We start from the raw sequence: 23691 nt of genomic DNA on the forward strand, positions 1-23691 counted from the left end.
TTTCGGACATATACAAAAGAACAGACATCACACGTATAAATAATGTGTATGCTCCTAGATAGTGAATAATGATACCTTCAGTGTGGATGCACACTACGTCTCAACTCCTAAGGGAATGTGGTGAAGCTGTGAGGAATGAGTTTAATGGACAGAGGCTGCTACATGTGTAGTGATCGACAAGTGGAGAATTTGGGTTGGACAGAGCACGTACTTGGATAGTTGAAGCGAAGAAAGAGGATAAATTTTTAAAACACATAGTGTTTCACATTCCATGTTACATACTTCTGGACGTTGTTCCGGGGACATGGTAGATCAAGTTTTACATAGGAACGCATGTGCGGAAACTTCATCCAACGATGCTACAGAGCGTCAAAATTATAGACGCCGACGCCTTTAAATGCGTGCATGTACTGTATGATTGCGCGATGATGTTACAATATTTTAAGGATGATGGAGAAGGTAAGGACCAAAACAAGAAAAAATGTTTGATAAACGTGGGCTCTAAAATGCATACCCTAAGAGCTATGGGCACCTGTTCAATAGAGAATATGTGTTTCTCAGTGGCGAAAATGAACAAGTGCTCATAGCTCCTGCGGTATGCATTTTAGAGCCCGCACATTTTTTCTCGTTTTGGTACATACTACCATCTCTGAAAATTGCCTGCCCTACAGTATTAGCAACAACTGTACCAATACAAGTATTCCACTGTCAAAGATATCAGAACGGTTTTCGCATATAATTTTCGGCTCGTTCGTTTCCAGTACAGGGATCCTTACCTCAGATTGATACGTTTATCGTTTTCCATCATCCCTGAAAGGTTGTAACATCATTACGCTAACAGCCTGTGTATAAAGGGTGGCGCATATAAAGGTAGCCCGCGTGAGTATAAAGGAAATTCAGTGAAATTACAGAAACGAAGAGCTGAAACGGAGTTACCATTTATTTACAGTGAAAAATACAGTGAAATGTACATTTGTAGACGATGGACGTCATCTCCTGCCACATTAATACACACGTCCAAGCTTATTCTGATACACGCGGCGTAAAGTTTAGTTATCGATGGTGGCAACTTCACGGCTCATGTTGTCTCTCAGTTCCCGTATTGTGTGTGGATTCGTTTCATAGACATCGCTGTTCAAGCGTCCCCACATGGAAAACTAACATGTTGTTACATCCGGCGAACGTCACGGCCACAAATGTTTCCTGCAAGTTCCTTCCTCAGTGAAGACATCACGGACTAGTTCCAGGGATATTTTAGACGTGTGGCATGTTGCTCCGTCTTGCTGGAAGAAGAAGTATTGTCTTTCATATTCAGAGATTGAGCACAAAACGTATCAAAAATTTCCTTATACGCAGCCGTGTTGAGGGTAGTTACAAAAAAATCGTGTCAATGATGCACTTTCTTGTTACATTGCTCCAGATACCGATTTTTTTAATCATATACTGGTTGCTGACACACAATGTTAGGATTCTCTGTTGCCCAATACCTCTTGTTTTGTGAATTCACGTGACAGGAAAATTGAAACCATGGTTCATCACTCATGATATAATGGAAAGCGTCTAACAAAACATCTTAGATGTTAATCAGAAGCCATGTGCAGTAATCTACACGTGTCTGGCTGTCATCCTACCGAACTGCTGCACAACCATTACGTGATATGGCTTCAAATTAAGACTTTTCGATGTTGTTGTTGTGGTCTTCAGTCCTGAGACTGGTTTGATGCAGCTCTCCATGCTACTCTATCCTGTGCAAGCTTCTTCATCTCCCAGTACCTACTGCAACCTACATCCTTCTGAATCTGCTTAGTGTATTCATCTCTTGGTCTCCCTCTACGATTTTTACCCTCCACGCTGCCCTCCAATGCTAAATTTGTGATCCCTTGATGCCTCAAAACATGTCCTACCAACCGATCCCTTCTTCTAGTCAAGTTGTGCCACAAACTTCTCTTCTCCCCAATCCTATTCAATAGCTCCTCATTTGTTACGTGATCTACCCACCTTCAGCATTCTTCAGTAGCACCACATTTCGAAAGCTTCTATTCTCTTCTTGTCCAAACTAGTTATCGTCCATGTTTCACTTCCATACATGGCTACACTCCATACAAATACTTTCAGAAACGACTTCCTGACACTTAAATCTATACTCGATGTTAACAAATTTCTCTTCTTGAGAAACGCTTTCCTTGCCATTGCCAGTCTACATTTTATATCCTCTCTACTTCGACCATCATCGGTTATTTTACTCCCTAAATAGCAAAACTCCTTTACTATTTTAAGTGTCTCATTTCCTAATCTAATTCCCTCAGCATCACCCGACTTAATTTGACTACATTCCAATATCCTCGTTTTGCTTTTGTTGATGTTCATCTTATATCCTCCTTTCAAGACACTGTCCATTCCGTTCAACTGCTCTTCCAAGTCCTTTGCTGTCTCTGACAGAAGTACAATGTCATCGGCGAACCTCAAACAACTTACTGGCAGATGTTGCGCCAATTTACGTATAGACTTCCTTGGGCTCTGAATAATTCTTTGGTGAATATGATTTCACTGATGAAACAAGCTGAAATGCTGACAGAAAAATGACAACAATCAATTACTGCATAAGACTGTTCATTGTTGTAGCTGTTTACTCCATTTGAGGATTCGAAATTCCATTCACATCAAAAGGGGAGGCAGGCTGCTTTTAACTGTAACAACCGTTACGCACAATGACAGGCGCTGGCGCCTAGAACTTTAACGCTCTGTAACGTCGTCGGATGACGTTCCCAGACATGGGTTCCTATGCAAAACTTGATATACAAAGGTCGTAGGACTTATACAAGGGTGTAACATGAATTGTGACACATCCTCTATAATGCAAAAGTATTGTGTGAAATGATATATATTTAATACTATTATTATTATTTACTTTTGTTACATTTTATTTACTAAATGCTTCTCTGTGATATCTATTTAATTCTTTACTGTGTATAATATGTTTCTTGAAAGGTACTTTTTAACTATCTTTTTAAATAATGTAGCTATAACGGTCTCCTTGGCCAGGTTATTTCACAATTTATTCCTAGCCAGAAAATGCTATTTAAAGTTTTATGTTTATTGTTTCTTGGTTCATATAAGTCCAGTCTATATCTTGTTCGATGAACATGAATGCAGCTGTTTGTGTAGTAATTATCAAACTTTTTATGCGCGTAACTGACTGATAAATGGACTAACATTGTTTACTTAGAACCCCAATGTTTTGAACGAATCTTTATAATGAGCCAGATTACTAATTTTGGTCATTACTCTAGTGGCCCTTTTCTGTAGTATCAATAGTGTGTTCATATTTTGTGCATTCGTTCCCTGAAAAGAATTCCAAGGGTAAGAATTCAGTGCACATATGAATAGTATGTAATTAAGAGACACTGGCTATTACACACTGTTAGGAGGATTCCAAGAACATAAGATGCTGATGATATTCTATTTGCAAGTATCTTTGTGAGTTCATACAACTTTAACTGAGAACCAACATTTATTCCTAGAGATTTTATGTTTGTTATAAAGTCTATAAGGTTACCATCTACATTTAATTTAATATCTTCTTTTTCTCTCTTTCAAAGGGAATTCATGACATTTGGACACATTGTGAACTCAATTGAAGGTTTAATTTGCTTTCTCTGCAAAGTGTTATCTCGTTTTATATGTGTCTACAATTTTTTGTCGGAAGGAAAGAGAATTTCTTTCTCTTCGTCAATATTATTGTGAAAGTCATTGATGTAGATCAGGAAAAGTATTGGTGCTAAAAGGATACCTTGAGGAATTCCTCTGCTATGGTATTTTAGTTCTCATAAGTGTTTCACTGAAAAGTTGGTGTTATTTGAGATTCATATTATCTCCATCCTTTATTTGCTACCTGTTAGGTATGATCCGAAACAGTTATTAGCTACACCTCGTATTTTTAATGATCCTATTTTACACTTCGGTGACAGAAGTACTGGGATAGCAGTATGCACACATACAGATGGCGACAGTATCGCGTACACAAGGTATAAAAGGGCAGTGAATTGGCAGGGCCGTCATTTGTATTCAGATGATTTTGTGAAGAGGTGTCCGACGTGATTATAGCCGCGAGACGGGAATTAACAGACTTTTAAATCGGAATGGTAGTTCGAGTTAGACACATGGGACGTTCCATTTCAAAAAGCTTCAGGGATTCAATTTTCCGAGATCCACAGTGTCAAGAATGTGACGTGAACACCAAATTTAAGGCATTACCTCTCATCGTGGACAACGCAGTAGCCGACGGCCTTCACTTAACGACCGCGAGCAGCGTTATCAGTGCTAACAGACAAGCAACTCTGCGTGAAACAGCCGCAGAAATTAACGTGGATCGTAACGACGAATGTGTCCATTAGGAGAGTGTTGTGAAATTTGGCGTTAATGGACTATGGAAGAGACGACTGGTGCGAGTGCCTTTACTAACTGCACGATATCGCCCGCAGTGCCCCTCCTGGGCTCGTGAGCATATCGGTAGGACATTAGATGACTGGAGAACCGTGGCCTGGTCAGATGAATCTCGATTTCCGTTAATTAGAGCTGATGGCACATTTCGAGTGTGGTGCAGACGCAACGAAGCTATGAACCCCAGCTGTCAGCACGGCCTTGTGTAAGCTGGTGGTAGCTCCATAATGGTGTGGGCTGAGTTTGCATGGCCGGCCGGAGTGGCCGAGCGGTTCTAGGCGCTACAGTATGGAACCGCGCGGCCGCTACGGTCGCAGTTTCGAATCCTGCCTCGGGCATGGATGTATGTGATGTCCTTAGGTTAGTTAGGTTTAAGTAGTTCTAAGTTCTAGGGGACTGATGACCTCAGAAGTTAAGTCCGATAGTGCTCAGAGCCATTTGAACCATTTTGATTTTTGTGTTTGCATGGAACGGACTTGGTCCTCATGGCCAATTAAACCAGTTATTGCCAAGGAATGGTTATGTTCGGCTACTTGGAGACCATTTCCAGCAATTAATGAATTGCATGTTCCTAGCCAACTGTGGGATTTTTATGGATGACAATGTGCCATGTCACCATGCTACAGTTGTTCGCGATTGGTATGAAGAACGTTCTGGACATTTCGAGTGAATGATTTAACCATCCATAGCATGAATCCCATCGAACATTTATAGCACATAATCAAGAGGTCAGCTTGTGCTGCAGGTCCCCTGCAGGATCTGACCTCCAGTTTTCAAAATTTTCCTTAAGAGCGAGCGAATTTGGGAAGGGCGTCTTACATGGTGCATAGTGTCCATCATGCACTGAGACCTCTCGCATCCTTCGTCAACGTGGATCTGCACTTCCGCTCATTCTCCAGTTGTTGGGTGAGGTCACCCTCCTGGGTGCGTTTTCCTCCATCTTCTGTGCAGCACGTTTGCTCCTGATATCCAGCACAGTAGCCAGTCCGTTGTGGTGGGGCCGCCATGTACCCTGTTGGCTGTAGCCCCCTGACCACACAGAGATCGCTCTGCTGATGAATGCGCCGTTAACTCGGGGACGTATGCCAAGGAGTAGGTGCCCACCACGTGGGGGCATTGCGACTCCCAGCAATGGCCATCCTGCCAGGAGGCCCTTGCTGTGGCTAGGTGGCGCCCGTGGGGAGGGCCCTTCGTCGGAGTGGGTGGCATCAGGATGGATGACACGCCATGAAGCGTAGTACGTCATCCCTTGCTGGTGGTGAAACATCAGCTGTCTCTAAGCAGTCAAGCTCTAACTACAATGCTAATAAATACGACCCTAAATCGTCTCCTCGCACCCCCCCCCCCCCCCCCACACACACACCACGGGAGGAACGCCAGGCTAAGGTACCTCATATGTACGAGAGTTGATGGGGAATCTTTCTTGTCAGTGAAACCTCAGTTTTCTGTGGAGCATTTAGAAGACGAAGTTTGGGGAGGTGGATGTCTTTCCAAAATGTGGTCAGGGTCAGTCTTGATCAAAACAGCATCCTCTGACAAGTCAGGGTCACTACTCGCCTGTGACAAGCTGGGGGGATGTTTCTGTTTCCATCACCCCCCCATAAGAGCTTAAATATGGTCCAGGTTATTATATTTCACAGGGACCTTCTTTTGCAGTCTGACGATGAGTTGCGCACCATTTTAGAGCGGCGAGGTGTCCATTTCGTCCAGCGCGTCCACGGAGGTCCGACGGATAATCAGGTTGCCACCAGTGCCTTCGTATTGGCCTTCGAGGGTGACACATTACCCGAGAAAGTCAAGGTGATGGTCTACCGCTGTGACGTAAAGCCATATATCCCTCCCCCAAATGCGGTGCTTTAAGTGCTGGAAATTCGGCGATATGTCTTCTCGCTCTACTTCCAGCGTCACCTGTTGGAATTGTGGACGTCTTTCACATACCAATACTCCCTATGCCCCGTTTCCCATCTATGTCAACTGCGGTGAGCACCATTCACCTTGCTCGCCAGAGTGCAGGATTCTCCAGAAAGAAAGAAAGTATTGGAATACAAGAGCCTGGATCAACTGACTCACACTGAGGCTAAGAGAAAATATGAGAGGCTGCATCCTGTGCATATGACGTCAACCTACGCCGCCGCTACGACAACGGTTCTACCATCTTCCGTTCTGCTGCGCACAGTTGGCTCTCAGAGCCGTCAGACTCCTTCTGCCCCCTTCATGGTGGGGGGTACTTCCCTCCCTGTTGCTCCTGCACAACCTACTTCAGGAGCAACAGTCTCCCCCCCACACCACCCCACCCAAGCATCGGGGCTGTCAGTCCCCACTTCCCAGCCGGAGATGATCTGCTGAAACGTTTGAGTTCAGCTACTTATGCAATAAGGGTCATTGCAAATTTTGGTGATAAACATCTTAGTAAATTAGCTTACTACGCCTATTTTCACTCATTGCTCTCATATGGCATCATATTTTGGGGTAATTCATCACTGAGAAATAAAGTATTTATTGCACAGAAGCGTGTAATCAGAATAATAGCTGGAGTCCACCCAAGATCATCCTGCAGACATTTATTTAAGGATCTAGGGATATTCACAGTAGCTTCTGAGTATATATACTCTCTTATGAAATTTGTTATTAACAACCAAACCCAATTCAAAAGTAATAGCAGTGTGCATAACTACAATACTAGGAGAAAGGACGATCTTCACTATTCAAGATTAAATCTAACTTTGGCACAGAAAGGGGTGAATTATACTGGCACTAAAGTCTTTGGTCACTTACCAAATAGTATCAAAAGTCTGACAGATAACCAACAAGTATTTAAGAAGAAATTAAAAGAATTTCTGAATGAGAACTCCTTCTACCCATAGAGGAATTTTTAGATATAAATTAAGAAAAAAAAATTAAAAAAATTAAAAAAATAAAAATAAAAAAAACACAAAAAAATAAAGTTGTTATATTAACTTAAGTATGTTGTTAAATTAACCTAATTGTGTCATGTATTGGAAAATTCGACTCGTTCCACATCATTACGAAATATCGTATTCATGATCCATGGAACTAGTATTAATCTAATCTAATCTAATCTAATCTAATGAAGCGTAAGTCTTTTTCAGCTCCTCTCGACAGGAGGGGATCCCTTGTGTCACTCACTTCCCAGGTTCCTACTAGTGGCAAATTTGACACCCACCAGTGGCTGAAGCAACCACAGGTAGCTGTTCGTAGTGCTTCACGGCCCTCCTCAGTCCCTGAGACTGAATCAGTGAAACCCTCCCAGCTGGACAAATCTAACGAGCAGCAAGAGAAACCTAAAAAGAGAAAGACCCCTAAGAACCAAGGCACTGCGGTGGCACCCACACCACCACTACCCACAAGCTCTGTGTCTGAGAATGAGGTGGAGATTCGGGCGTCGGCTGAGGACCTAGATCTCGCTGGGCCCTCAGACACAATGAATGTCGATCGCACAGGTACTCATCTGGTGGCAGCAGGTGAACCTGAGTCGTAGGCTGCCTCATTGAGTGTTTCATGCCTTCCCAGTCTCACGATCACGTAATCCTCCAGTGGAGTTGCGGCGGTTTTTTCCACCACCTGGCTGAGCTACAGCAACTGCTAAGCTTTACACCTGCTTTCTGATTTGCCCTCCAGGAAACCTGGTTCCTGGCAATGCGGACTCCTGCTCCCTGTGGCTGTATTACAGGAACAGTAGCGACGATAGTAGAGTGTCAGGTGGAGTTTGTGTCTATGTCCTGAACTCAGTATGTAATGAACCTGTGCCCCTTCAAACACCTCTTTAAGCTGTGGCTGTCAGTATAAGGACGATGCAGGAAATAACTGTCTGCAATGTATATTTTCCTCCAGATGGTGCAGTACCCTTGAACGTATTGGTTGCACTGATTAATCAACTCCCTTTCCTATTTTTGGAAGATTTTAACACACATAACCCCTTGTGGGGTGGCGCCATGCTTACTGGCCGAGGTAGGCAGGTCGCAAATTTACTGTCACAACTCGACCTCTGCCTCTTAAATACAGGTGCCCCCATACATTTCAGTGTGGCACATGGCACATATTCGGCCACTGATCTTTCGGTTTGCAGTCCTAGCCTTCTCCCATCTATCCACTGGAGAGCACATGATGACCTATGTGGTAGTGACCACTTCCCTTGTTCAATCCCAGCTTGACTATGGGAGTATGGTTTACGGCTCAGTGGTGCCCTCAGCGTTGCGTTTACTCGATCCAGTGCACGACTGTGGCGTTCACCAAGTGATGGGAGCTTTAAGAACAAGTCCGATGACCAGTGTCCTGGTGGAGGCCAGAGTCCCTCCAGTGAAGTTTAGGAGTGCACAACTGCTCGCCAGATACGTTGCACGCGTTCGTAGTCCTGCGCATCCGAATAACCGTCTCCTTTTCCCAACCATGATGGTTCATCTCCAGCATCGGCGGCCCCGGTCAGGGCTTACGATTGCGGTTCGAGTGCAGTCTCTTCTGTTTGAACAGGAATCCTTCCCGTTGCCACCTCTCCTCGAGGTCCATTCACGTACACCTCCATTGTGTACACCAAGGCCTCAGATTCTTCTGGACCTTTCGCATGGCCTGAGAACTCCGTTAACACTGTGGCTCTCCACTGTCACTTCCTCTCGATCTCGACATGTACCGGGGACGGGGCCGTACACCGACGGCTCGATGGCTGATGGGACGTAGGGTATGCGTATGTTCATGGAGGACATACTCAACAGCACTCTTTGCCAGATGGCTGCAGTGTTTTCACTGCACAGCTGGCGGCCATATCTCGTGCTCTTGAGCACATCCGCTCCTTGAGCAGCGTACAAGCTATCATCCAGTGCTATCCTCGCCATCCTTTGGTAGCGCTTATTGAGTAGCCAGTCCATGCCCTGGAACGGTCCCATCGTTCAGTGGTGTTTGTGTGGACCCCAGGACATGCCGGAATCCCAGGCAATGAATTTTCCGACAGGCTGGCCAAACAGGCTACGCGGGATCCGCTTCTGGAGATGGGCATTTGTCTTACGCCGCAGGGTTTATCGGCTTTGGGAGACGGAATGGCATAACAGTACGCACAACAAACTTGGTGTCGTTAAGGAGACTACAAATGCGTGGAAGTCTTCCACGTGATCCTCTCACAGGGAATCAATTGTCCTCTGCCGGCTCTGCATTTGACATACGTGGCAAACGCATGGTTACCTACTCCGTCGCTATGACCCACCTCGGTGTCACTGTGGTTTACAAATGACGGTCGTCAACCTCTTGCTGGACTGCCCACTTTTAGCCGCTCTGCGGCGGACTTTTAACTTTCCCAGCACCCTACCTTCGGTGTTGGGCGACAATGCCTCAACAGCAGCTTTAGTTTTACGTTTTATTCGTGTGGGTGGGTTTTATCGTTTCATCTAAGTTTTAGCGAGTGTCCTTTGTTCCTCTGTGTCCTCCTAGTGCTTTTGGGGTGGAGGTTTTAATGTGTTACAGAGTGGCTGGCTTCTCCCTTTTCATTCTCATGGTCAGCCAGCCATGGTAATCTGCTCTCTTGTTTTGGTCTCTTCTACATGTTTCTTGCGTCTCTCTCTGTGGTTTTCTTGTCAGACTTTGTGCATTTTAGTGTTTGTTGCCCTTTTGTCGTGGTTTTCTGCTATCTTCCAGCGGTGTTTTGTATGTCCCGATTATTTTACTCCCACCCTTGTGGAATTATTTTAATCGGAACGAGGGACCGAAGACCTAGCAGTTTGCCCCCCCCCCCCCCTCCCTCTTTTAAAGCAACCAACCATGTATCTCCAGCAAGATGAAGCTCTATCCTGTAACTCCCGAACTGTGTCAGAAAGATTTGGGAAACACCCCGCAGACATGTCAGTGCTTGTCTACCGCTGAAGGTCAAATGTTTTCAAGTCAACTGAGCACACTTCGGACACCATCGAATGAGACATAGGCGGCTTAATAGCAGCTCCGACCAATCTCCATGGATTGCAGGCGGAGACTGATCGGTTATGGATCAGATTAGATCCCCAACAGTTTTGTAAAGTCCTTGCGACGACGCGTTGCCACAGTCATTTGGGCGAAAAGAGACGTTACACGCTTATAGGTACGTGTATTTAATTCAGGTGTTCCTAAGTGTGTTATTATGTGGAAATTGTTAGGATATTACTTTTCTCTACTACAACCAGAGACAGTCATTGAAAATTCGAGCAACACAGCAACTGAAACTACAGAAATGTGTTTGTATTATGAGAGTTTATTCACGAGTCTTTCTGTCTGTCAGTCTACTGCATTTAACGGGGAAATGACCCAGCTGTAGCACATTTTGCCGAACGGTTATTACAGCAGCATGTTCTCTCAATTTAATCACGCAATGGTATGTTCCTGCAGTAGTAAATAATAGCGGATTCATGAGTGCCCATAATTATCTATTTCTATGAATCGTGATGTACGAAATAATATCGCGTAGAATTATTGCATGTAATCAAGTGAAACAGTGCCGTAGTTAATACGTTAGATCCGTATCGTGTTGTTGTAATTAAAGTGCAGCTACTCACAGGGGTCCAGTTGGGCTGTAATTATCGTATTGCGACGAAACTTGGTAGATATTATAATGCGTTGCTGTAAAACCGATCTACGCGGGAAAAAGATAGTTTCGATTTTGGCCACCACGTGCAAATCTAGCATATCGTCGTCGTCTCTGGTGCTCATACTGAACAAATTGAGTAAGTGACAGTTAATAATATCAACATTATATCTTTCTCGCTTTTTTGCCCTTTTCTGCCCACATCCTGTTCCTAATACATTACACACTGAAACATTTGTATACGTATTTCTTACATTCATAGCGTCAGATTTGCGTCTGGAGGCGAAGATCGGAACTAATTTTTTTCCAGCGTAAATCGGTTCCACATTGGTGGATTAGAGTATCTACCAAATTTCGCTGGATAATGACAGCCCACTCTGGACCTCTGTTGGTAGCTACACCTTAATCATAACATCCGCTACTTGGCAAGGGAGCGTTCCAAACGATCGGTCAGTAATAGAGAAATACATTTTGTATATTTTTCCTAAATTACTTCAGGCAAATGCCTGACGTGTCGTTCAACAAGATTTCACTCTTTATGTTTGTTGAACTGAGGCAGCGCTCCATACTTACTACTGACCACGACGTCGACGAGACGTTATACATTAATCTGCTTCATCGCTCATCGTCTATGTACTAATCTGTATTTTACAAGATTCTATTAAAAATGGTTCAAATGGCTCTGAGCACTATGGGACTTAAAAAAAACATCTATGTTCATTACTCCCCTAGAACTTAGAACTACTTAAACCTAACTAACCTAAGAACATCACACAACACCCAGTCATCACGAGGCAGAGACAATCCCTGACCCCGCCGGGAATCGTACCCGGGAACCCGGGCGTGGGAAGCGAGAACGCTACCGCACGACCACGAGCTGCGGACAAGATTCTATTAATAATGTGCCACTGAAGAACTGAGCGTCTTGTGTGTGTTTCCTGTACTATTTCATCTTCCAGAGGGCTGAATTGCTGCCCCGAATCTGTGTAGCTCTGTTGTATTTTAAGGCAGCTTTTCTGCGCTATACTTACAGTAAAGTGCATTACGTTATGAAATTTTAAAGTGATAGGCTTAAGGCTTACAGTAGATCGCGTAACTAACGAGTTACTAAATATAACTGGGGAGAAAAGAAATGTGTTTCATAACTTGAGTAAAAGAAGGGATCCGTTGATAGGACACATTCTGAGACATCAGCTAATCGTCAGTTTAGTATTGGAGGGGAGTCTTGGCGGTAAAAATTGCACGGGGAGACCATGAGATGAGTACATGAAGCAGGTTCAAATGGATGTGGGCTGTAGTAGTTACTTGGAGATGAAGAGGCTTACACAGAGCCGGCCGTGGTGGCCGAGCGGTTCTACGCGCTACGGTCTGGAATCGCGCGACCGCTACGGTCGCAGGTTCGAATCCTGCCTCGGGCATGGATGTGTGTGATGTCCTTAGGTTGGTTAGGTTTATGTAGTTCTAAGTTCTAGGGGACTGATGACCTCAGAAGTTAAGTCCCATAGCGCTCAGAGCCATTTGAACTTTTTTTTTATTTTTTTTTTGCTTACACAGGATGTAGTAATGTGGAGAGCTGCATCAAACCAGTCTTCGGACTGATGACCATAACAAGAGGCTACGATTTGAATATAACCAAAGTGGTATAAACGTTGGAGAGTGCTGCTTTTGCTATATGACAGTTGGTACAGCCTTATTAGCTTACGAGCACAAATGTTATCGGTATGCAGAGCTGATGGCTCGTTACTCGAGAAATGGGGCACAATTAATATCAAGAAAATTTACTGTCAGTCAGGGAATCTAAGAAGTTTGTGTTGATGTTTCGTCAAGACTGGACACTTGGAGGCAGTGAGGAGAAATAAAGCCTTACGATCTCTTGGTTTTCTTTCACATTTAACGAACCTTCACGACACTTTCACCGAAGACGGTGTGCATCTATTAACAGTTGTGGGAGTAAGTGCCGCAAATGAGAAAAGAATCAAGTTAACAAACTGTCCAGGTTTCGCCCAGAGTTATTTAAGAAACATAAGAAACGTTAGTTTCTTTCAAATAAAATTTTCCGGCCTGACTATACGACTCAAGTATTTCGTAATTTATGGAGTTGTACCGATGTTTATTACCACCACAAAGGAATAATTTACGATACCAGAGACATTTTGTGCCACCGTTTACTAAACTCATTGTATTGGCGACTCATAACATTGATTTCAGATCGTGATATTTTAATTCGGTCTATGTGTATTGCATTTTACAATATATTTGAACCAAATGCTATTCGAATAATGATGCCGTTTTCATGCTTTCATCTTCCTTTTCGACGAAAATTTATACTTGTCGACGAAAGGGATGATCCGTGCCGTTTTTGTTTTTATAATGGAGCTGCAGTTAATGAATCCAATGAAATAATCTCAATTTTTGTTTGAATACAAGTGTTAATCTCGAATATTCGTTACTGAAGTCATGATTGTGTACGCAAAGGGATGCTAAGTGGATGGTTCCTGTGCCTGAAGACGATCGTTTGTCATCGAAGCTGGCACATAAATAAATTAATTCATCTTAGCAGCTATCGGCGTTCCTTCATGGTTAATTACGCTGCTATAATTAATCAACTTGGATGAAGATTCAGTTCCTCACGAGATCAGGAAGCTTGAACAATAAAATTACATTTGACAGCATAAAGCTGTAACGAGTGAAACAGATGCAAAAATACTTCACAGAAGTTACTGCAGTTGAAACTGGAGACCGCTAACGCCAGCTAGAGCGGCGGCGCTCAACAGGAATGCAGTCAGTTAGCTTTTGGTTGTAGAAAACTATTACCTCATCGGTCTTTGAGTGACAAGGGGAGGGATGTATTGGCTCACAGATCTTATTTTAAACCTCTCACTAGTGTCATCAAGCGGGTAGGTGCGTTCGTTAAGAGACTGGTTTCGCATTTGAGAGAAGCAGGATTCAAAACTAACATTGACCAGCTAGATTTAAGTTTACGGTGGTTTGCCAAATCGATTAAGGCATAGTCTGGGATACATAGTTTGAAAAAGACATGGCTGATTTCCTTTCCCACTGAACTTGTGCTCCGTTTCTAATGATCTTGCTTTCGACAGTTCGTTAAACTCTAACACTCCTTTCACTCCTTTCTTTCTCTGTAATGTGTCATGTAGAGACAGTCTAAGAATCTGTGGTTGGTAATCCATCCATCGGATGCAGGTGTTACGCTTTGCATCAACCACGATGTTTTGTCTGGAGAAGTAAGTTATGTGCTTGAAAGGGTTTCACGTTCACCGTTATTTTATTTGCATTCTCATCAGTAAAAAAACAATGTCGCTATATTCTAAGGGTTCTTACGAAAGCCATAAGTGCGCCACAAGTACTTACTGTGTATACTACACTGGAAGAAACGAGGAACCCTTCATCAGTGTTTCAGTAGGTCTACCAGCACCCCTAAACTGTGCCTCGATTCGAATTAATGCCTACACACAAATCTCTCCATACTTCCTTGAAAAACGTATGCAACACCGACAAGTTCCCGTTTTGGTTCATAGACTAAAATTTAATAGAGAAAAACATCTCTCGTTTCTTGACTACGTGTAGGTCTTTGACAACATAGTCAATAGAATGTTGTGGGGAATGTTAGACAGGACAGGCATACCACACCATTTGATGGTGAGATATTGGGAGAAGGGCTAAAAGAAATAGAATTTTACGTCAATAACGTTAACCAACGAAACTGCCTACTGACAAATAGCTGATGATTAACTTCTTATAACAGACAGTGCGGACACCCTTCAGAAGGCCATTTATAAATTAAATATCCAAGAGGTGGACTAGAATAGGGAAACACGACAAGCACAACACATTACCACGTCTAATACGGTGTAAGAAAACTGTTGGTATTGAAAACAGCTTCCAGTCGTTTCTTGAAAAATTGTGCTAAGTTCGGTAACGTTGATGTTGGTGGATAGCGATCAAGTACACTTCTTTCGAAAGTAGGGGCTCAATAATATTCAGATCTGGTGACTGTGGTGGCCAGGGGAGATGATCACAAAAACAGTCTGGGGCGATGCGAGTTGTGTGGACGGGGGTTCTGTTCGTCTTTGAACACAACATCGTCACTGCGGAACAAACACTGTACAGTGGGATACACCCGATCAGCCAAAATTGCCACATAATCCTTGGCAGTAATGCGATCTTGCATAGTACATCTACATCTACATCTACATCTACATCCATACTCCGCAAGCCACCTGACGGTGTGTGGCGGAGGGTACCTTGAGTACCTCTATCGGTTCTTCCTTCTATTCCAGTCTCGTATTGTTCGTGGAAAGAAGGATTGTCGGTATGCCTCTGTGTGGGCTCTGATCTCTCTGATTTTATCCTCATGGTCTATTCGCGAGATATACGTAGGAGGGAGCAATATACTGCTTGACTCTTCGGTGAAGGTATGTTCTCGAAACTTTGACAAAAGCCCGTACCGAGCTACTGAGCGTCTCTCCTGCAGAGTCTTCCACTGGAGTTTATGTATCATCTCCGTAACGCTTTCGCGATTACTAAATGATCCTGTAACGAAGCGCGTTGCTCTCCGTTGGATCTTCTCTATATCTTCTATCAACCCTATCTGGTACGGATCCCACACTGCTGAGCAGTATTCAAGCAGTGGGCGAACAAGCGTACTTTAACCTACATCCTTTGTTTTCGGATTGCATTTCCTTAGGATTCTTCCAATGAATCTCAGTCTGGCATCTGCTTTACCGACGATCAACATGATATGATCATTCCATTTTAAATCACTCCTAATGCGTACTCCCAGATAATTTATGGTATTAACTGCTTCCAGTTGCTGACCTGCTATTTTGTAGCTAAATGATAAAGGATCTATCTTTCTGTGTATTCGCAGCACATTACACTTGTCTACATTGAGATTCAATTGCCATTCCCTGCACCATGCGTCAATTCGCTGCAGATCCTCCTGCATTTCAGTACAATTTTCCATTGTTACAACCTCTCGATACACCACAGCATCATCCGCAAAAAGCCTCAGTGAACTTCCGATGTCATCCACAAGGTCATTTATGTATATTGTGAATAGCAACGGTCCTATGACACTCCCCTGCGGCACACCTGAAATCACTCTTACTTCCGAAGACTGCTCTCCATTGAGAATGACATGCTGCGTCCTGTTATCTAGGAACTCCTCAATCCAATCACACAATTGGTCTGATAGTCCATATGCTCTTACTTTGTTCATTAAACGACTGTGGGGAACTGTATCGAACGCCTTGCGGAAGTCAAGAAACACGGCATCTACCTGTGAACCCGTATCTATGGCCCTCTGAGTCTCGTGGACGAATAGCGCGAACTGGGTTTCACATGACCGTCTTTTTCGAAACCCATGCTGATTCCTACAGAGTAGATTTCTAGTCTCCAGAAAAGTCATTATACTCGAACACAATACGTGTTCCAAGATTCTACAACTGATCGACGTTAGAGATATAGGTCTATAGTTCTGCACATCTACTCGACGTCCCTTCTTGAAAACGGGGATGACCTGTGCCGTTTTCCAATCCTTTGGAACGCTATGCTCTTCTAGAGACCTACGGTACACCGCTGCAAGAAGGGGGGCAAGTTCCTTCTCGTACTCTGTGTAAAATTGAACTGGTATCCCATCAGGTCCAGAGGCCTTTCCTCTTTTGAGCGATTTTAATTGTTTCTCTATCCCTCTGTCGTCTATTTCGATATCTACCATTTTGTCATCTGTGCGACAATCTAGAGAAGGAACTACAGTGCAATCTTCCTCTGTGAAACAACTTTGGAAAAAGACATTTAGTATTTCGGCCTTTAGTCTGTCATCCTCTGTTTCAGTACCATTTTGGTCACAGAGTGTCTGGACATTTTGTTTTGATCCACCTACCGCTTTGACATAAGACCAAAATTTCTTAGGATTTTCTGCCAAGTCAGTACATAGAACTTTACTTTCGAATTCATTGAACGCCTCTCGCATAGCCCTCCTCACACTACATTTCGCTTCGCGTAATTTTTGTTTGTCTGCAAGGCATTGGCTATGTTTATGTTTGCTGTGAAATTCCCTTTGCTTCCGCAGCAGTTTTCTAACTCAGTTGTTGTACCACGGTGGCTCTTTTCCATCTCTTACGATCTTGCTTGGCACATACTCATCCAACGCATTATGTACGACGGTTTTGAACTTTGTCCACTGATCCTCAACACTATCTGTACTTGAGACAAAACTTTTGTGTTGAGCCAACAGGTACTCTGAAATCTGCTTTTTGTCACTTTTTCTAAACAGAAAAATCTTCCTACCCTTTTTAATATTCCTATTTACGGCTGAAATCATCGATGCCGTAACCGCTTTATGATCGCTGATTCCCTGTTATGCGTTAACTTTTTCAAATAGTTCGGGTCTGTTTGTCACCAGAAGGTCTAATATGTTATCGCCACGAGTCGGTTCTCTGTTTAACTGCTCAAGGTAGTTTTCAGATAAAGTACTTAAAAAAATTTCACTGGATTCTTTGTCCCTGCCACCCGTTATGAATGTTTGAGTCTCCCAGTCTATATCCGGCAAATTAAAATCTCCACCCAGAACTATAACATGGTGGGGAAATCTACTCGAAATATTTTCCAAATTATCCTTCAGGTGCTCAGCCACAACAGCTGCTGAGCCAGGGGGCCTATAGAGACATCCAATTACCATGTCTGAGCCTGCTTTAACCGTGACCTTCACCCAAATCATTTCACATTTCGGATCTCCGTCAATTTCCTTCGATACTATTGCACTTCTTATCGCTATAAACACGCCTCCCCCTTCACTGTCCAGCCTGTCTCTGCGGTATACATTCCAATCTGAGTTTAGGATTTCATTACTATTTACATCTGGTTTCAGCCAACTTTCTGTCCCTAGTACTATATGGGCGTTGTGACCGTTTATTAATGAGAGCAGTTCTGGGACCTTTCTGTAGACGCTCCTGCAGTTTACTATTAGCACATTAATATTGTTATTCCCTGTTGCATTTTGCCTACTCCTACCTTGCTGCGTCTCAGGAGGCGTCTTGTCGGGCCTAGGGAGGGGATTCTCTAACCTAAAAAACCCCCATGTGCACTCCACACGTACTCCGCTACCCTTGTAGCCGCTTCCGGCGTGTAGTGCACGCCTGACCTATTCAGGGGGACCCTACATTTCTCCACCCGATAGCGGAGGTCGAGAAATTTGCACCCCAGATCTCCGCAGAATCGTCTGAGCCTCTGGTTTAAGCCTTCCACTCGGCTCCAAACCAGAGGACCGCGATCGTTTCTGGGAACGATACTACAAATAGTTAGCTCTGATTTCACCCCGCGAGCGAGGCTTTCCGCCTTCACCAATTCCGCCAACCGCCTGTACGAACTGAGGATGACCTCTGAACCCAGACGGCAGGAGTCATTGGTGCCGACATGAGCAACAATTTGCAGTCGGGTGCACCCAGTGCTCTCTATCGCCGCCGGCAGAGCCTCCTCCACATCTCGGATGAGACCCCCTGGCAAGCAGACAGAGTAAACACTGGCCTTCTTCCCCGACCTTCCCGCTATTTCCCTAAGGGGCTCCATCACCTGCCTAACGTTGGAGCTCCCAATAACTAATAAACCCCTCCCCCGGTGTGCCTGCTCGGACCTTGCTGAAGGAGCAACATGTCCACTCACAGGCAGACGGGCGATGCCACACGGCCAGCCTCCACATTGACCCTCCGCCTCGTGCGCCGCGAACGCCGCTGAACCCGCCACTCCCCTTGGGGAGAGGGTGGCCCAACCGCGCGCAGTACACTCGAAGATGTCTCGACAGCAGGGACAGTGGGTGACGCATGTAACACCTGGGGTGTACCTTGCGACGCACCAGACTCCCCACTGCCGCTACACTCCGAGGCAGCAGCCTGAAGACGGCTGACCGCGACCATCAACACGCTCAGCTGTTCGCGAACAGTGGCCAGCTCCTCCTGCGTCCGTACACAGCAGTCACACATCCTATCCATCCTAAGGAATCAATTTACTGAAGAGAGTTAATCAACCTTTAACTAGACTGCTAATTCACTAAAGGCGGCTGTTTATTAACTAAACTGTGGTTGCTAGGCACTTCTTGTAGAAAACAATGAAAATAGCACTACCTGTCTCTGGACTGTATTGAAAACAAACACTAGCACTACTGGCACTATGGCTGACTAAAGGGACTCTCTCTGACTGTATTCAAAACAAACACGAAATCTATGGAACACTATTAATAGCACCCGACAATTAAAGCTTCCTAAAAGCAAATACATACGGAAGAAGAAGTGACAAGTAAGAAAAATACAGTTAATACTTAAATTAAGGTAGCTCGCTGCACAGCAGACGTGAAGCAGACGGCAGTTACCATAGAATACAACGATAAAGCTGCCAAATCATCACCGAATTCCCACTGTGTTTCACTATTGGGTCGTAAACTTGGCCAGACATCGGAAACAATGTGGAGCGTGACTCATCCCGCCACATTACTATCTTCCATTGCTCCATAGTCCAGGTTTTATGGCACCAGCACCACGTTTTTCTACATCACATCTACAGCTACATACATACACCGCAATCCACCATACGGTGCGTGGCGAAGGGTACCTCGTACCACAACTAGCATCTTCTCTCCCTGTTCCACTCCCAAACAGAACGAGGGAAAAATGACTGCCTATATGCCTCTGTACGAGCCCTAATCTCTCTTATCTTATCTTTGTGGTCTTTCCGCGAAATGTAAGTTGGCGGCAGTAAAATTGTACTGCAGTCAGCCTCAAATGCTGGTTCTCTAAATTTCCTCAGTAGCGATTCACGAAAACAACGCCTCCTTTCCTCTAGAGACACCCACCCGAGTTCCTGAAGCATTTCCTTAACACTTGCGTGATGATCAAACCTACCAGTAACAAATCTAGCAGCCCGCCTCTGAATTGCTTCTATGTCCTCCCTCAATCCGATCTGATAGGGATCCCAAACGCTCCAGCAGTACTCAAGAATAGGTCGTATTAGTGTTTTATAAGCGGTCTCCTTTACAGATGAACCACATCTTCCCAAAATTCTACCAATGAACCGAAGACGACTATCCGCCTTCCCCACAACTGCCATTACTTGCTTGTCCCACTTCATATCGCTCTGCAACGTTACGCCCAAATATTTAATCCACTTGACTGTGTCAAGTGCCGGCCGAAGTGGCCGTGCGGTTAAAGGCGCTGCAGTCTGGAACCGCAAGACCGCTACGGTCGCAGGTTCGAATCCTGCCTCGGGCATGGATGTTTGTGATGTCCTTAGGTTAGTTAGGTTTAACTAGTTCTAAGTTCTAGGGGACTAATGACCTCAGCAGTTGAGTCCCATAGTGCTCAGAGCCATTTGAACCATTTGAACTGTGTCAAGCGGTCCGCAGCTCGTGGTCGTGCGGTAGCGTTCTCGCTTCAAACGCCCGGGTTCCCGGGTTCGATTCCCGGCGGGATCAGGGATTTTCTCTGCCTCGTGATGACTGGGTGTTGTGTGATGTCCTTAGGTTAGTTAGGTTTAAGTAGTTCTAAGTTCTAGGGGACTGATGACCATAGATGTTAAGTCCCATAGTGCTCAGAGCCATTTGAACCATTTGTGTCAAGCGCTACACTACTAATGGAGTATTCAAACATTACAGGATTCTTTTTCCTATTCATCCGCATTAATTTACATTTATCTATATTTAGAGTTAGCTGCCATTCTTTACACCAATCACAAATCCTGTCCAAGTCATCTTGTATCCTCCTACAGTCACTCAACGACGACACCTCCCCGTACACCACAGCATCATCAGCAAACAGCCGCACATATCCAAAAGATCATTTATGTAGATAGAAAACAACAGTGGACCTACCACACTTCCCTGGGGCACTCCAGATGATACCCTCACCTCCGATGAACACTCACCATCGAGGACAACGTACTGGGTTTTATTACTTACTCATCACAGATGAGTGGTTTTGGAATTCCAGCTCGCCTTCTAATCACCTGCTTACGGAATTCTCTTCGTGTTGTTTTGCTGCTGACTTGGTTCGCGAGTGCGTCATTCAACTGCAGTGGCTTTTGGAACTCTCGTCCAATTATTTTTCGTCACAATCATCTTCAATGACCTTCCGTAACGACCTCTTAACACATATCTCCGTCCGCGTTGTGACTTGACGGATGGTGTTCGACCACTTTCCTTGTATGCCGCACAGATCTTCGATTTGGTGTCTCTTGAAACACCATACACTTCGGCTGCCTTGGTTACGGCAGCATCCACCATACAAGCATCAACGACGTGCCCACGTTCGAAGTCATTTAGCTGCGACATACTGGACTCACAGCTACTCAACTGACACTTGCACCGTGATGCAGACACTGCACTGGCGGCGTTCTCGCTCAAATGCAACAGCGCAACCTGCAGGTTTGGCTAGCATCTGGATTCCAAGCTTGCTTTTCTCGCGGTGTCTCCATATTTTTGTCGAACACCTGTAGCTTCCAAGAGCTATAACTCAACAAAAAACAAAAGTTATAGGTTTTGAAGATCAAGTCCCGGTCCGAAGCTAAACTGTAAAGAACGACAAGGAAAGAGAGTGAGTGAATATTCTGCGTCGCGGGTGAGACAGCCACGCCAATTAACGTGCCCCAATTACCAAGAACAAATAAACTTTATTTGCTCTCAGTAATGGAATACAAGAAATCAGTCATTCTGACTTGATTAACACCACATGGTTCCAGTCTACCGATACTCACTGACGTCGTCATGAGAGAGACTTGATAGGAGAGTCAGTGCGTCCATACCTGTAGAAGCGGTAGGACATGAGGAACGAGCTGCCGGGAAGCTCGTAGCCGGTCGGAGGTAGTGTGCTGCGGACGATGTAGAGTGACGGGCTCCGTCGGATCTGGGCGTGATGGTGAGATGCACACAGGCGAGTCGCGGGTAACGAGATGCAGAGTGAAATATCGGGACGCGGCTCAGAGTGAAGGCGTTTACGGCCGGTGTAGAGAATTTGGATGAGACACGAATGAAGTCTCGGACACGACACTGATAGAAGGACTGCACTGGGACGGAGAGAGCTCCGCTTGACGGAACGGTGACTGCGGTCTGATCTTGGACTGGAGCGACTACCAATGCGAAGTGGCTCTGGTCAGCTAGGCGACGTCTCGATAGACAACCGCGGCGATTGTCTGGTACGTACTACCGTGGCGGCTGTGGGGGATGCGGATGACAACGAACACGGTGGGCTACTTTTGTGTTAATACTGTTCATCCTGCATCTCCCGTAGTGGTGGAGTGAGCTGCCTGGAGAGGCGGCAGTACATGTCTGCGGTGCGTATTGGTGGATCCCAGAAGATGCTTGGGAAATACTCTGAGGACACACACACACACACACACACACACACACACACACACATTCAAAATGAGTGCCATAACACACACAAGACCAACGATGAACAAGTGAGCAATGACAATAACATGACGCATCTCACTGAGTATATTGTCAGAAGTGTCTGTCAGGTCACATTTCGCCACATTTTGAGTAAGTGCATGTGAGGTGAAGTAGTGAGCGGAAATTTATGAAGAACTGAGTGAAATCAATGCACTAAATAGACACCAACCAGGGACACGAAACAGGACGGAAAATGTAAGTACAGAAACATACATAATCTCTAACCTCGAAACAGCTCTCCACAAATACGCAGTAATTTCTCCATGCTGTCAAAAAAGACGAAAACGAGCACTAAAATCGATGTATAATAATACAGTTCAATTAGCGATGTAATTTTAAGGTGAGTGTCCAAACGAAACGAAGAAAATTGCAAATATTGTATTTCTTAGGCCAACAGTAGTTAAATTATTACAAATATGATGTTGTACTTTACAGAAAATAAAAATTTAACCCACAGAAGATGACACAGTGGTGTCGAAACATATCTGGGGAAATATAAAAATAAACTAATTGTGTTTGCATAAGGCTCATTTCCAAAATGTCTCAGCAAATGAACACAACGAGAAAGTCCAAGAAATCAGAGCTACTACAGAGGTTTACTGACAATCATTCTTTTCACGCCTCACTCGCGAATGGAGCAGAAGTGGCTGTTAAATGACAGCTGTACCAAAAGTACTCTCTACCACACACTGTAAGGTGGTAAGTTGGTCTTAGACATTTGCTTTTCGGTACAGTGTTCGTATAGACAATAGCATCATCAGGGAAATACTATTTGGAGTGTACATTGCTTCCTGTTGTGAACAGTACATGGAGCCTAAGTGCGGATTAAGTAAGGATGGGACTTAAATCGCTTGTGTCCATCTCTAAGAAACCATGACTCCTATCTGTTAAGGATTCCATACCATGTAGCAATATTCTATAACAGGACTGGCATGTGTAATGTAGGCAATCTTTCTTCCTATATTTCGTGCATCTTTTAAGTCTTCTGTCAGGCTTTGATTTGTACTTGCAGATGACCTAAAATCTGTTGTATAGAGTATGTGTAGCGTTATCGCGTTAGTCTATCCCATTTTTGTGTACGTACACGTGTTATTTAGAACATGGATACGCTAAGTAGTGCATAATTATCACTAACTTCGAAAGAGGGAAGTTACTATACAATGCACTGTTGACGAAATAATATACTCTTTATGGAACAGACGTAATCTTTGTTATGAATCTGATACCATTCACTACCTTG

General features: G+C 44.4%; 1 protein-coding gene across 2 annotated transcripts in view; it reads right to left on the reverse strand.

Annotated features, from left to right (window-relative positions):
- Positions 1-1004: 1004 nt before the first annotated feature.
- The window catches only part of LOC126471594 (potassium voltage-gated channel protein Shal), a 694995-nt gene continuing 672308 nt past the window's right edge, over positions 1005-23691 (reverse strand). The window contains exon 4 of one of the 2 annotated variants that reach the window (XM_050099831.1): positions 1005-1279. In XM_050099831.1, the coding sequence (XP_049955788.1) occupies positions 1238-1279 (42 nt within the window). In that variant the 3' untranslated portion in view covers positions 1005-1237. Of the gene's footprint in view, positions 1284-23691 lie in introns of both variants that reach the window. The other variant, XM_050099830.1, reaches the window with a different exon arrangement.

This window comes from Schistocerca serialis, chromosome 3 (assembly GCF_023864345.2).
Source record: "Schistocerca serialis cubense isolate TAMUIC-IGC-003099 chromosome 3, iqSchSeri2.2, whole genome shotgun sequence".
Lineage (NCBI taxonomy): Eukaryota > Metazoa > Arthropoda > Insecta > Orthoptera > Acrididae > Schistocerca > Schistocerca serialis.